Source organism: Moschus berezovskii, chromosome 9 (assembly GCF_049115385.1).
Source record: "Moschus berezovskii isolate FMDL1 chromosome 9, NW_MosBer_1.0, whole genome shotgun sequence".
NCBI classification, from domain to species: Eukaryota; Metazoa; Chordata; class Mammalia; order Artiodactyla; family Moschidae; genus Moschus; species Moschus berezovskii.
Window position 1 is genome coordinate 67,578,630 of NC_142468.1, and position 16,053 is coordinate 67,594,682.

The window sequence follows — 16,053 nt, forward strand, 5'->3', positions numbered from 1 at the left end:
TCTCTCTTTTCCATCATTTAAAGGGGTAAGGAAGTGGAGTAAGGCAGAGAAAATCCTACTCTCTAAATTAATAGAGAACTGGTAAGGAGAATAGCTACCAAGCTACTCCCTCTTCTGAGACACAAAATTATTCTGTTACTTAGGTAAAACTGTTATTTCCAGACAGAGCAGGTATATATTTGCCCCGAGTTTGATCCAAAGAATATGATCTTTCCATCCTAGAGTAAACTTTCCTACACAGTTTTCCAGGCTCTGTGGAGTCTGGATCAGATACTCCTGTCTTCTCCTTTGGGACTTGCTCTGAAGACTACTTGGCAGCTTTCCCAAAGCATACCTTACAGTGACCTGACTGCTATGCAGGTTCATATTTTATGGGGGCATTCTGAGTCCTAAACAGGAGAACACAAAATTTCTATGATTGTATTTGAAGGGGGCCTAGTCTCACTAAAATATCAGGTAAGTTGCTGTTCTCAAAGCATCAATCAGTAAATGAAACAAGGAGAAAACACTCTCATCATTAAAAGTTCAAGAAATATCAACAGAAGCAGTTACACAGTAACTGCAATATAAAGTTTTTAATTAAGTAGATCATTTATAATGGTGGCACAGTCCTTAACCCAGAGAAGCAGTTGAGCTAGTAAAGTCAAGTAACCTTAGCAGTAATGTCAGACACGACCCCACATTTGGTACTCTGATATAAAAGTGCACTTAATGTCACTGAACAAAAGGAGAAACTCTTTTGGACCTATGACTACATTTTACCTCAGAACGTTCCTTCAAAACGATTTTCTTACATACCAGTGTAATTTTACTAACATATCTGCCTGAAGTACTAAGTAGCAAGGATATATATATTTGCCCTCTAACAATGATTAGACTGGCAAGAACTCTATGAATCAAATAAAGATAAAATATGTAAACTGTGGCTCAATTTTTTTTAAATTTACGTATTTGAATAACATCTTCCTAAATTTAAATTTTCTCCCAAGTTTTCAAACATATACTGCTTATCTTAAAAATTAATTTTACTTTTATTTTAAAAGTCATCTGCTAATAATAATCCCAAGAACTAGACTGAATCCCTTACTATTCTTGCTTGACTGTCAAAATATCACTATAGCCTAGGTAAAACAGCTTAAGGGCAACTTTCTAGGAAGATTAGAAAGAAAACTATAAGCTAATACAGGGCTCTACCTTTCTGTTTGTAAATGTGCCAAAAATTTACCCTAGGTATGCATCTAACCTAGGCCTATTACAAAAAGAGATGACGATTTTGTCACCCAGTTCCCAGGGAATGCAAAGATAAATAATGTAAGGCCCACAAAGGGCTCTGAAAAATCAAGATGGTACCTAAGTATAAAAAGGTGCTACATCCAGATTAAAGATAATTCTCACCTGGATAAGCCCAGATGTGCTTGAACTGGGTTTACGTTTATAGGCCACAAGCTTCCCTGCAGGAGAAAGCCCTGCATAAAAGGGCAGACCTTTGCCTCCATGTAATCTCTCCCTCACTGAATCCAGGGCATCTGTCTGCACGGGAGAGACATCATCCATTTTCCCAGGGGATAATGGACCGTCAGGAGTCTCTGATCCAGATTTCTCAGCCATATCATCTTGATCTTGACATGATGGCATAGAGATTTTCACACGAGAAGAATAAACAGGAGGATTCTTTTCACCCCGGCTCTTTCGCTGAGAAGCCAACTCAATGATGAAGCTGCCCACCTTAAGTGACTGTGGCATGTTGCTATTGATGTGCTGGGATAAGATGCTCAAAATCTTGTTCCGATCCTCCTCCCAGTTGCAGTCTGAGATGATCTCAATCAGTTTGGTGGGACCACCAGGTGACCTCTGATGCACATAGGAGGTAGAAGCTGATTCCCCTTCATTACAGGAAGATTTCCAGCTCTTTTCTGATAAGGAATTGAAAGATATTTCTATATTATAGCATTTTGTACTGAACTCTGAAAGATTTTCATTTTTCTTGAGTTCTCGGAAAAGTGCCAGGGGCATAGATATTCAACAGTTGCCCAGTATCCCATTCCCATTGACTTTCAGAGGTAAACTGACAGTCACAATTTGGGAGTTTTCCATGAAAAAAAGAAAAAGATTCCAGAAAATCAGACTATAATAGTCTTCACTATTCTACTCACTGGGCTCTCTTAATAAAAGTGAATCCCTCTTGACACTGCTCTATAAAGCCATTAACTATTACATAAGAAGGTAGTCTCTTGCAAACAAAGTATATAACCAGGGTTAGGCTTATTTAGTATAGTGTACTTGCTATCCATATAAGCAAAGCAAAGATACTTGCAAGATGCTTTGTAATATGTGAGGGGTAGAGTCAATCCTAAAGAACAGCAAGAAAGATGATATTTTTATTGGGGAAAAAAAACCTTGCACTCCACCTCTAGTTTTCACTGCAAATATTTCTGAACTACTTCTGTGCCTCTGGATAGGATTGTTCCACTTCTACATTTGATGCAAGACCATTCTCAACTGAAGTATGTTTACATTCATGGCAACACATTAACTAAATATACATTTCACAAGCTAGATTTCTATAGCAGGATCTCCCAACCAATGTGCTAGTTATCAATACATCAGGATAGCGATCCCCTCAGCCTTCAGGGTGATCATGCTAACAGGCACTCCCTCCACTTGCCTCAATGTGCTAGCAACATTATCATTTTTGTATGTTTATCATGCCATAAAAAAAGTTTAGGAGACACTGCTGCTTAAATCTCTGATGTCTTAAGAAGCAAAATCAAAGACAAATTGTTAATTCTCTAGACACTGCCTTCATCATACTTTCTAGCAATTACATTTACTAGATAAATCAGTGATACTCCTTCCTTTCTCCCTCTGTATTCTCCAAATGCAGCAACTATTGAAAATCTCAGGTAAAATTTCAGTAATTAATGATGTCAATATTGCTGAGGTTTGTAAAGGAGTTTAAAAAAATCACCGACCGCATCCTAAGTGTTTCTTACAACACACCATACCACGAATACCAACAAATTGTATTTCTTAGAACAGGAGTGATAAACACAGCAAATAACTGGGAAAAAAACTTACCTATAGTTTCTATTTTTACCAAAACTAGAAACAAGGCAGGTAGACATGCTCTGGATTAGTAGCTTTGGTTCCCCCCCATTATTAGTACTATCCATATCTATATATTAATAATCACTATCAAATGATAAGTCATAGTTTTCATTCTGACCTTGTGATTTATCAGAATCATCCTCCAGGTCACAAGTGAGTGGTTTCAAAGGCTGCTGTTCAGAAGCTGGCTCCTGACAAAGAGAACAACACAAATACTTCAGTTCAACACATATTCAATATCAAGAGACTAGGACATAAGAATTAAATCTCTCAAGGAAGCTTAAAATAACAGAAAAATTAAAGTACTCAAAGACCATCTTGACATCCACATACACAGTTGCATTACCATCACACTATACAACCATAAAAACAAGTAGTCTTGCTGTTTAATGTCTGTGATAGTGACTGAGTTACCAAGAAAACAATTAACATTGTATTTTATAGTGTTAATTCTAATAAAGAAGGAAAAATATTTGATATTTAATGAAACAATTTTCAACTATTTAGAAAATTCACCAATGCAGAAAGATGCAAATCCTAATTAACCACATTCTTAAAACCAAAAATGTTTAAATTTTCAAAATTACTCCAACTTCAGAAAGAGTAATACTTTTAAAATGACATTAAGGGAATATGTTCTAGAACAGGTATGCAGAGAAACATAAATTGATATGCACATTACGTAAACCTTCTCTTCCCATAAAGAATTACTTCATATTATACCAACAGTAATGCAAATTCTAATACTAGCAACAAGGAATTGGAAGTTAAAAAGAGAAATCTATGCAATAAGGAATTCACCTTTACACTACAGTTCTCAGGACTAGAATGACATGAGCCCTGCTGCTGAAAAGATGGGGATGGTGATGGTGATGGTTGTCTCTCTTCCTCTTTTTTTCGTTCATACACTCGAACTCGGGCACAAGTCATCATACTTTCAAAGTACAAGTAGACTGGATCCTTGTCTTCTTCCCGAATCTGTAAGTTTCATACAACAAAACATTCCAAATACTAGGGAGAAAAGTCTCCAGGATCCCAAAAGGAAAAGGATGTAATCTTTGCTTCTATTAACACTTAAAATTTTTTAATGCAAACTTTAAATAGTACAATTACGGTTTGTATGTGCTGACTCTTGGGGCAGTCAGAAAGGATCTGCTTCTCTTTCAAGAAAATTCAGCACACCAGAGCAGTGCTTCTCAAATTATCTGCAGTGAAGGATAAATTTCTTAATTACCTGTCACACACAAACTGATATTTTTGGAAAAGACAGTAAAATAAATTACTAGAAAAACAAAGATCAAGTTTTTCAGTATTAGATTTAATAGATAAAAATTTCTCTATCAACTTGCAGCAAGAGTTTCTAAATATCTCCTTTTGCTTTTTATACTTATTTCATCAGACTAGTAACAAACAGTTACAGATTAGCACTGTATAGAGACCATACTAAATAGCACTGTACTTAAACAAAAAGACTGAAATAGATTTACGAATAATCAGAACTGCTTAAGCTATTAACACAAGAGAAGCATCAGATCTTCTACCTATCGTCCTCACCTGGTCATGCAACTATTATTTTAAACCTTGAACTTTATTGTATATAAAGACAATTTGCTTTAAAAAGATCACAGTTACTCTTTAAATTTTCTTCCTAATGCTTTTCTAATAGTGCATACTACATCTCAATCACTCAATATTCTTTACTATAGGAGTAAGAGAACCTTTAGAAGACTTTTGCCAAGTCATTTTTTTTTTAAGCCAATTTTATATCATCCTCCTAAAGAGAGATTTAGCTATCTTTTTAAGAATTATAGTAATTCTGCACAGGTCCATGTACAGCTTTTCTTTAATAGTAAATACTGCAGTATACTATATGATCCTCAGTTGGTTGAGTCCACACATGCAGAACCACAGGCACCAAAAGCTAACTGTAACATTACACGCAGACTTTTGACTGCACAAAGGGTCTACACTCCAAACCCTCCCTGTTGTTCAAGGGTCAATCATACTACTATTCACTCTATTTTTATGACATTTTAAAAATTAATTTTTTTTTATTGAAGGATATTGCTTTACAGAATTTTGCTGTTTTCTGTCAACTTTTATGACACTTTTTAAATGCCATCAATTTAACTAAATTAGAAAGGGAGATGGCTTGCAGACATACTACCTGAAAGCACCATGATTCACAAAATACAAACCAAAAATCTGGTTGAAACCCATTACCTTTACAAATGATTTTTGTAACTTTCAATAAAAGATGTAACTCCAAGCTTACCACAGGATTGGGTTTGGGAGTATATGCCCTCACAGGTTTAATTCCAGTGAGTAGTTTGCCCTTCACAGGAGTAGATAAAACTTCTGGCTGAGGCAACAACAATGGTTTCATAGGCTCAATGACAGAAGGCGTTGGGATATACACTGGTTCTGGATCTACTTCACCTTCTACTTTCACCCACAGTGGGTAATGTCGAACAGGCTGTTCAGGTTCTGTTTCACAGATAGCTTAAAAAAACCAAGGGTAAGACAAAAGTTAACTGAGGCATTGTCAAAACAAAATATTCTCCCTGATGAAAAGCATTAACTCATTAAAATAATCAAACAGATAGATACCCCCTAAGAAACCTTTAGTTGGCCCTCATGAACCTTAATCAATTTATCTATTAACCAGGTATTTGTTGAATACCTATTATAAATCAGACACTGTTTTAGATCCTAGAGTGAAAACAGCTATGACTAAAACAAAGTTCTTGCCTTCACAGAGTTTATAATCCACAGGAGAAAACAATCTAATAAACATATAGTATCAAGTAATAAGAACAACATAGAAAAAAACAGATGGATAAAAAAAAGGATAAAGAGTTAACAGGAGATGATCAGAAGAGGCTTTCTCTATTATCCTGGAAAGATAATCATTCTATACTACACTTTTTGATTTTACAAATAACAAGTACTTTTTGAACCTCACTATCTACAGATTCTAAGCACTTACTATGTTTTAATTCATAACTGTAACAATAATCCTTGAGATATTATTAATCCCATTTGGTTCCAAATAGGGAAAGGAGTATATCACAGCTGTATATTGTCACCCTGCTTATTTAACTTATATGCACAGTACATCATGAGGAACGCTGGGCTGGATGAAGCAAAAGCTGGAGTCAAGATTGCCTCGAGAAATATCAATACCTCAGATATGCAGATGACATATGGCAGAAAGTGAAGACAAACTAAAGAGTCTCTTGATGAAAGTGAAAGAGGAGAGTGAAAAAGCTGGCTTAAAACTCAACACTCAGAAAACTAGGATCATGGCATCAGGTCCCATCACTTCATGGCAAATAGATGGGGAAACAGTGGAAACAGTGACGGACTTTTTTTGAGCTCCAAAATCACTGCAGATGGTAACTGCAGCCATGAAATTAAGAGACTCTCGCTCCTTGGAAGAAAAGCTGTGACAAACCTAGACAGCATATCAAAAAGCAGAGATATTACTTTGCCAACAAAGGTCCGTCTAGTCAAAGCTATGGTTTTTCCAGTAGTCATGTATGGATGTGAGAGTTGGACTACAAAGAAAGCTGAGCACCAAAGAACTGATGCTTTTGAACTGTGGTGTTGGAGAAGACTCTTGAGAATCCCTTGGACTGCAAGGAGATCCAACCAGTCCATCCTAAGGGAAATCAGTCCTGAATATTCACTGGAAGGACTGATGTTGAAGCTGAAACTCCAATCCTTTGGCCACCTGATGCGAAGAAGTGACTCATTTGTAAAGACCCTGATGCTGGGAAAGATAGAAGGTGGGAGGAGAAGGGGACGACAGAGGATGAGATGGTTGGATGGCATCACCGACTCAATGGATCTGAGTCTGAGTAAACACTGGGAGTTGGTGATGGACAGGGAGGCCTGGAGTGCTGCAGTCCATGGGGTTGCAAAGAGTCTGACATGACTAAGCAACTGAACTGATACTTTGCAAAAGCTGAGGTTCAGGGAAGTCCAATAATAAGAGGCAGAACCTGGATCAAACCCAGTCAATCTGTTTCCAGAGCTGTTACTGTTGCGTTCTGATGACAACTTCTATTCAGAAGTTAGCCTGAACTCAGCACAGCAGCACAAATACATCAACAGGAAAGAAACGAAAACTGACTAAGATGAAATCATACCATCAATAAGTTCTACACAAAGGAAAACATGCACTAATTCTTAACCAAATCAATTGGAGGATTTGGTTAACAGGCTGCTGGCTTCTTTTGCCCATTCCCATCAATAAGACAAGAGAAGCAAACACTGTGTTTTGCATTTCAATGATCAGTGCTCAGAGAGGATAGCTCTAAACCAAAGACCCACAATCTTTGCCTTAAATCACATAAAAGGAGTAACTGACACTTAATCTTGCATAACAAAGCAGTATCCAAACTGCTACCTGATCTCATAAGAAGTCCATTTGCTCTGAACACTAAGACCCAACTACTGATGAATAATTTTGTTTAAAAGTCTCCTAAGGCTAACATCAGAGTGTAACTATAAAATACTGAATAAAGGCTTAAAGATTAAAACACCAAGGGGGAAAAAACCTTTTGAGTTAGAATGTGATTGAGTTAATTCATTAGCTACTTAGCAGCCTCTGTTATCCAACTTTTACAACTTAGCTTATCACATAATTCACAAAGGCTGTTAAGACCCCAGTATTCATTCAGGTATTCAAATATTTGAACACTCATATATATCAGACTTTGTAGACATAGTAATGAACAAAACTGATCAAAAAATTTTGCTTTCATGGAAGTTATATTTAAGTTGTAGAGGGAAGAGGGTAAGACAGTCAATAAACAGAAAATAATGAAAATATGTTGGATTTTCAAGTGCTTATGAGAAAAAACCAAGCAGAGAGAAGTATTGATAAACAGTTTGTTTAGTGAGTATGTATGATATATATCTTAAGGGGAATGGTTGCAATTTTTAAAAGGGTAACCAGGGTGCCCTTACTAAGAAGATGGTGTATACAGAGCCTCTATCACTCATTTGGTCAAAGCTTTGTTGTCGTGAAGGAGGAAACAGACAGAGCTGGACTCCATCTTAGGCCAGGCTGCGAACATTAGGCTACACGCATGGTCACCCTCCCAATGGACTCTGAACTTTGTGCCCGGTGTCTATAGAAGTGGCATACTAATGGGAAACCAGCCCCCACCTGCATAAAAGAGCCTCAGGACTTGTACTTGGACTCTCCAATGCCTAAAAGGATATGCTAATTATCTCCGTCAGTCATAAATCCCATTATGTTTATGACCACAGGCCTACTGATAAATGTCCACTGTTTATTTAGTCTTGTGACACATGAATAATGGGTTAACTTTGATTGTATCTCTCTTTTACCTTGTCCAGACTAGTTTCCGGGAATTTGGGGAGGTGGGTTTGAGCAAGTACACTTAGGATATATAAGGTTTTCACAAAAACTGGTCAGGGTCCTTGGCTAAGAGAAGACTCTACCTTGGGCCCGCCGGTGTAATAAACTGCACTCCACTATCTGCATTGTCCTTCTGAGTGAGTTTGCTTCCCGAATCGCGTGGCTACAACAGTCTAGTTCTATGAATTATTTCACACATAATAATTTTACTACAAAAATAAAAGGCTTCAGGTCAAGCAATATTGTCTTACCTCTTTCAATCATCTTTTAAGGATTTTCTAAGCCTCCATAAACTAAGGATTTACTAAGAATCCTTTTCATCTTTTTTTCTTTTGAAAATAATAGCTCATAACTTCACAATACTTAACAAAGAAAACCTCTTAAAATGTCTAAATATAATAATTACTCACAAAGAATCAAAAACAACTCTAAATTTTGTGGATAAAACAGAAATTGTGGCTCCAGTAAATAGGAGAGTTCACAAAATCTATTGAATTGAGTTCTGTTGAGGACAGTGTTAAGACTGGAATGACAGCAACTAGGGTAAGTATTAAAAATTAAGACTACCATTGGCAGAGACTATACCTGAAGCCATGAAAATGGACAGACTCCACACAAGACCCAGAACAACAGTCCACTTCCTCACACTTCCTTACACTTCCTTAACCCTGCTGTCCACTTGACTCCTTTACACAGTCTGGAATACAAGACTGAACACTTCTCTTTCCCCCCTCACAATACACTTGAGATACTCCTACCTTTCATCCGAAACCCAGATAAAGGAAGCTAGTAAAGGCACAATAAGGGAAGAGCCAGAGTAGCATATATACACAGAAGCCAAGAACAGAAACCTGTTTCAAGAAAAAAGTAATATCCCCTTGTTTCTATTCAAATGCCTTCTAATACACACCATCTTCCCAAGGTTCCGTAGCATTATCATTTTGCCTTCTGAGTTATCAAAAAGCCTTTTGTTCATGATACTTAAAACATGGCACTTTTGTTATTGTGGCACTTAAAATTATCATAAATATATATCTACATGTTTACCTGTTCATCAAATTGACAGCAACTTCTTACAGACGGACTTAGTTTTAACTGTCTATATCTTAACCCCTCTCACTCCTAGCAGTGCCCAAAGTACTTGCTCCATGAATGAAGTGTTGGGCATGTAAGTCCCAGAAAACTGCTATGCTAACAATGAGCATACTAGATTCATCTTCCTCCCATTCTGAAGGCATTTTAAACCTCTTTATTGTGAAATATAATACCCATATGTACAGAAACAATGTATATACAACTTAATATCAATACATATTAACAAATATACAACCATGTAAACTCTATAAAGATTAAGAAATGAAATACTGCCGTAAACCCCAGAAGCCTTTGCATGCCTTTCTCATAATCCCTTCTTACAAGCAATTCACTTAAATTATTAGCCACCTCTCCACATTCTTTTTTAACACCAAACATCACCACTAAATATCACAGCTTAATTTTGTCTACTTTTGAAATTAGAGATGTGTTCCCTGCCTAGCCTTTTTCCTTCTCACTCAACATCTTTGTAAAATATATCTATATGCTACACATAAATCATTTATTTTTACTGTGGTATATACTATTCCACTGATTATTCATACTGTTATTTATTCATTCCAGTGCTATCAGATATCTGGGTTTGTTTTCAGGTTTTAGTTACTGTGAGTCACTGTGCCAAAACACTGTTGTAGAATGCAGTTCTGCTGGTTACTTTGGAGTCAAATTACTAGACTAAGGGCATGTGAATCACCAATCCCAGCAGAAACTGTCAAACTACTTTCCAAAGTGCTTATACCAGTTTACATTCCCACTAGCAGTACATCAAAGCTCCCATTTATTAAGAACTGATATCATCAGAGAATTTTAATTATAACCATTTTTGCAGGCATGCAGTAGAATCTTGCTGTGGATGTAGTTTGCATTTCCAATTATAAATGAGATGGTCAACATCCCCCCTCAAGTGCCTCTAAAAGACTTGTCCCCACTTTTTAAAAAATATTTCCATTTATTTGGCCATGCTGAATCTTAGTTGTGGCATGCAGGATCTTTAGTTATGGGATGAGAACTCTATATTTGCTGCATGTGAAATCTCAGTTATGGAATGTGGGATCTAGTTACCCGACCAGTGATCGAACCCAGGTCCCAAGCACTGGGAGCACAGTCTTAGCCTTTGGGCCACCAGAGAAGTCCCAGACTTGCTCTTTTTTTAACGGGACCGCTTAATTCTGATTAATCTGCACTGGTATCTCTACATATTCTGGATACAAGTCCCTAAATATTGCAAGTATCTATATTCTCACTGTAGCTTACATTTTTACTTGCTCAATGTCTTTAAGACCTGAGTTTCTCATTTTTAACTCATCAAATGTATTGGCTTGGCCAAGAAGTTTGTTTGGATTTTTCTGTAAGATATTATGGAAAAACCTGAATGAACATTTTGGCCAACCCAAAAAGGACTGATTATTTCTTCTGTCACGCTTAAGAACCCTTCTACTATTACAAGATCATACACACACACACATACACACTTTTTTAAACAATATCTTCTAAAAGTTGTGTTGGTTATCTTTGACAATTGGGTCTGTAATCTATGTTAAAATTATTTCTATGTATAGTGTGAGGAATAAAGTTTCATATATTCCCCATATGGATATTCAATGATTCCACCAACATTTACTGAAGAGATCATCCTTTTCCTTACTCTTCTGCCATTTTTGTCAAATCAACTGTTCATGTGTTTGAGTCTAGTGCAGCTTCTCTATTTTGTCTACTAGTCTATTCAGTTGATACTCAAGCCAGAAGCATCGTTTTTTTGTCATTGGCCACACCACACGGCATGTGGGATCCTAGTTACCCGACCAGAGATCGAACCCTCACCTCCTGTACTGGAAGCATGAAGTTTTTAATCACTGGACTGCCAAGGAAGTCCCCATCCCATCTCAAAATGAGAGTTCTATAACTTTTGTCATTTAGCAGCAAGACCTCCGGCCTTGTTCTAGACTGCCCTGGCTATATCTAGGTGCATTTTCATATAAATTTTGGAATCAGCTTTTCAAGTTTCACATAAAAAGTTGTCACAATTTTGATTAGGATTGCAATGATTAGAACTGCAATGAAATTACAGATGAAAAAGAGAAGAAACACTATTACAATGTTCAGTTTTCCTTGCTAGGAGTTTTTTGGGTTTTGGGTTTTTGTTGTTGTTGTCTAAGAATGGATACTGAGAGGTTTCTGGGGAGATGATGGAGTAGGCAGCACCAGGATATGACTGTTGATGTGAACAATAATTGTACTGGCTGAATCTGATATATTTTGAAACTCTGGAGTCTGATGAAGAATTGCACCTTTCAGGGGGAGACTGGGACAGTAAACTTTCATTGGGTTCAATTTCAGTTCTTGGCACAATACCAGCTACTCATTCCTCATCACCTGGTCACCAGGCAAGAAGCTGTGCACATGTTTCTGGAGCAGCTTACAACACAGTGGGAACCAGGGTGGGCAGAAAGGACCTTGTCCTCTAAATATCAAGGATCTCTGCTCTGACTGCTGCTTCTGGCCACAGAGGTGCAAACAGGCAGGAAGCCATTGCTGTTGAAGCTACCCACTTGGTTATAAGGCCTTATCCCAAATGGCAGCCCACTCCAGTACTCTTGCCTGGAGAATCCCACGGACGGAGGAGCCTGGTAGGCTACAGTCCACGAGATCGCAAAGAGTCGGACACGACTGAGCAACTTCACTTCACTTCCTCTGTCTTAGGTAACTTCGAGGGGATTTAAACGGTTAGCACCCTTTCCTCTCTTCACTTTTCACTCATCCCCCTTTACAGGAGACAGACACTAAAGACTAGAACACTTGAAAAAAAAAAAAAAAACCTGCATATACAAGGAAAATTAGAAAGGGACTCTGCATGCCTAGGGCTTCCCTCATAGCTCAGCTGGTAAAGAATCTGCCTGCAATGCAGGAGACCCTGGTGTGATTCCTGTTCAGGAAGTTGCCCGAGGGAAGGGATAGGCTACCCACTCCAGTATTCTTGGGCTTTCCAAGTGGCTCAGACAGTAAAGAATCTGCCTGCAATGTAGGACACCTGGGTTCGATCCCTGGGTTGGAAAGATCCCCAAGAGGAGGGTATGGCAACCCACTCCAGTATTCCAGTATTCTTGCCTAGAGAATCCCCATGGACAGAGGAGTCTGGAGGGCTACAGTCCCTGGGGTCACAAAGAGTCGAACACAACTGAGCGACTAAGCACACACATGAATGCCTAAGGAAAGGCTTGACACAAAGACAGCCTACAAGAATTAAAAAAAAAAAAAAAAAAAAAAAACAGTAACAACAAAAAAATCCAAAGGAAAAGAATCTGATTTCCAGAGTTACCACATTATTAGATTCAAATGTCCAGTGTTTCACAAAACATCACAAAGCATACAAGAAAAAAGTATGGCCCATTTGAAAGAAAAAAAATAAATCAACCATCCCTGGAAAAGACCAAAAGACAGATATACCAAAGACTTTAAAATAACTGCCTTAAAGATACTCAAAAAACAATCAAGGAAGATGTGGAGAAAGTCAAGAAAATAACATGTGAAAAAGATAGAAATACTGATAAAGAGACACAAAACCTGAAAAGAAACCAAAAAGCAATCCTGGAGCTAAAAAGTACAGTAACTAAAATGAAAAATTAACTACAGGGGCTCAAAGGCAGAGTAAACAGGCAAAAGAAAGAATCAGTGAATTTGAAGATAGCACTATGAGAATCATGGAGTCTAAGGAACAGGAATAAAAGATATTAAAGACAAGTGAACAGAACCTAAGGACCTGGGTGATACCATCAAGTACACGAGTATAAGCATCACAGGCATTCCAGAGGGAGAAGAGAAAAAGAAATGGGCAGAGAGAATCCCTGAAGAAATAACAGCTGAAAACTTTCAAATTGCAAGGAAAGACAAGAATATAAACATCCAGAAAGCTCAACAAATTCCAAGTAAGATGAACTCAGAGACCCACAGTGAGACACATTATAATCAAACTTTCAAAAGAGAAAGACAAAGAATCTTGAAAGCAGAAAGAGAGAAGCAAATCATCACTTACAAGAGATCCTCAATAAAATATGAGCAGATGACTCATCAAAAACTCTGGAGGCCACCAGACAGTGATCCGATCTATCCAAAGTGTTAAAAATACTAGCAACCAAGAAACCTAAATGTAGCAAAATTGTCCTTCCAGAAAGAGAGAGACAATTTAGTATTACTATAACAATAGTCTGTAACTGTACTCTTCATTTTCTACAGAATTTGAGACTAATATGCACTTAAAAGGAAAAAAATCATTAGTATGAAACTTAGTATTACTGTTATTTTTAGTTTATAACTCTAAATTTTGTTTTCTACATAATTTAAGAAATTAATGCATTTTAAAAATCAATTACTTCTGAATACACAATGTATAAATATGTAACACTGTGACATTATCAAAAGGTGTGGAAGTATAGCTATAAAGGGGGAGAGTTTTTTTATGTCAAGTGACCAATGCAAAGAAATAGAGGAAAACAACAGAATAGGAAAAACAAGAGACCTCTTCAAGAAAATTAGAGATTCCAAGGGAACATTTCATGCAAAGATGGGCTCGATAAAGGACAGAAATGGTATGGACCTAACAGAAGAAGAAGATATTAAGAAGAGGTGGCAGGAATACACAGAAGAACTGTACAAAAAAGATCTTCACGACCAAGATAGTCATGATAATGTGATCACTGACCTAGAGCCAGACATCTTGGAATGTGAAGTCAAGTGGGCCTTAGAAAGCATCACTACTAACAAAGCTAGTGGAGGTGATGGAATTCCAGTTGAGCTATTTCAAGTCTTGAAAGATGATGCTGTGAAAGTGCTGCACTCAATATGCCAGCAGATCTGGAAAACTCAGCAGTGGCCACAGGACTGGAAGAGGTCAGTCTTCATTCCAATCCCAAAGAAAGGCAATGCCAAAGAATGCTCAAACTACCGCACAATTGCACTCATCTCACACGCTAGTAAAGTCATGCTCAAAATTCTCCAAGCCAGGCTTCAGCAGTATGTAAACCGTGAACTCACAGATGTTCAAGCAGGTTTTAGAAAAGGCAGAGGCACCAGAGATCAAATTGCCAACATCCGCTGGATCATGGAGAAAGCAAGAGAGTTTCAGAAAAACATCTATTTCTGCTTCATTGACTATGCCAAAGCCTTTGACTCTGTGGATCACAATAAACTGTGGAACATTCTGAAAGAGATGGGAATCCCAGACCACCTGACCTGCCTCTTGAGAAACCTGTATGCAGGTCAGGAAGCAACAGTCAGAACTGCACATGGAACAACAGACTGGTTCCAAATAGGAAAAGGTGTACGTCAAGGTTGTATATTGTCACCTTGCTTATTTAATTTATATGCAGAGTACATCATGAGGAACGCTGGGCTGGAAGAAGCACAAGCTGGAATCAAGATTGCTGGGAGAAATATCAATAACCTCAGATATGCAGATGACACTACCCTTATGGCAGAAAGTGAAGAGGAACTCAAAGGCCTCTTGATGAAAGTGAAAGAGGAGAGTGAAAAGGTAGGCTTGAAGCTCAACATTCAGAAAACAAAGATCATGGCATCTGGTCCCATCACTTCATGGGAAATAGATGGAAAAACAGTGGAAACAGTGTCAGACTTTGTTTTTTTGGGCTCCAAAATCACTGCAGATGCTGATTGCAGCCATGAAATTAAAAGACGCTTGCTCCTTGGAAGGAAAGTTATGACCAACCTTGATAGTATATTAAAAAGCAGAGACATTACTTTGCCAACCAAGGTCCGTCTAGTCAAGGCAATGGTTTTTCCCGTGGTCATGTATGGATGTGAGAGTTGGACTGTGAAGAAAGCTGATCGCCAAAGAATCGATGCTTTTGAACTGTGGTGTTGGAGAAGACTCTTGAGAGTCCCTTATACTGCAAGGAGATCCAACCAGTCCATTCTAAAGGAGATCAATCCTGGATGTTCATTGGAGGGACTGATGCTAAAGCTGAAGCTCCAATACTTTGGCCACCTCATGCGACGAGTTGACTCACTGGAAAAGACTCTGATGCTGGGAAAGGTTGGGGGCGGGAGGAGAAGGGGACGACGGAGAATGAGATGGCTGGATGGCATCACCGACTCTGTGGACATGAGTTTGAGTGTACTCCGGGAGTTGGTGATGGACAGGGAGGCCTGGCGTGCTGTGATTCATAGGGTCGCGGAGAGTCGGACACGACTGAGCGACTGAACTGAACTGAACTGAAGTTGATATATTTAGAGTGTTTTAACTTCAGGATGGTAAATATAATCCCTATCGTAACCCAAAAAAAAAAGCTACACAAAACACACAAAGGGAAATGAAAAAAAAATTCAAACATTTCACAACAAAATAACAACTAAAAAGAAAATAATACAGTAATGAAGGAACCGAGGAACCAAAGAGTTATCAAGTATACAGAAAATGAACAGCACAATGACAGAAGATCCTT

General features: G+C 37.9%; 1 protein-coding gene across 14 annotated transcripts in view; it reads right to left on the minus strand.

Moving 5' to 3' along the window:
• MGA (MAX dimerization protein MGA) overlaps positions 1-16,053 on the minus strand; it is a 151,486-nt gene that overhangs the window by 24,926 nt on the left and 110,507 nt on the right. For 11 of the 14 annotated variants that reach the window (XM_088839778.1, XM_088839777.1, XM_088839782.1 and 8 more), the window contains exons 10-13: positions 5,384-5,610; positions 3,910-4,086; positions 3,227-3,299; positions 1,396-1,913 (exon numbers count right to left, since the gene is read on the minus strand). In XM_088839778.1, the coding sequence (XP_088695904.1) occupies positions 1,396-1,913; positions 3,227-3,299; positions 3,910-4,086; positions 5,384-5,610 (995 nt within the window). The remainder of the gene's footprint in view (positions 1-1,395; positions 1,914-3,226; positions 3,300-3,909; positions 4,087-5,383; positions 5,611-16,053) is intronic. The other 3 variants (XM_088839783.1, XM_088839784.1, XM_088839787.1) reach the window with 1 other exon arrangement.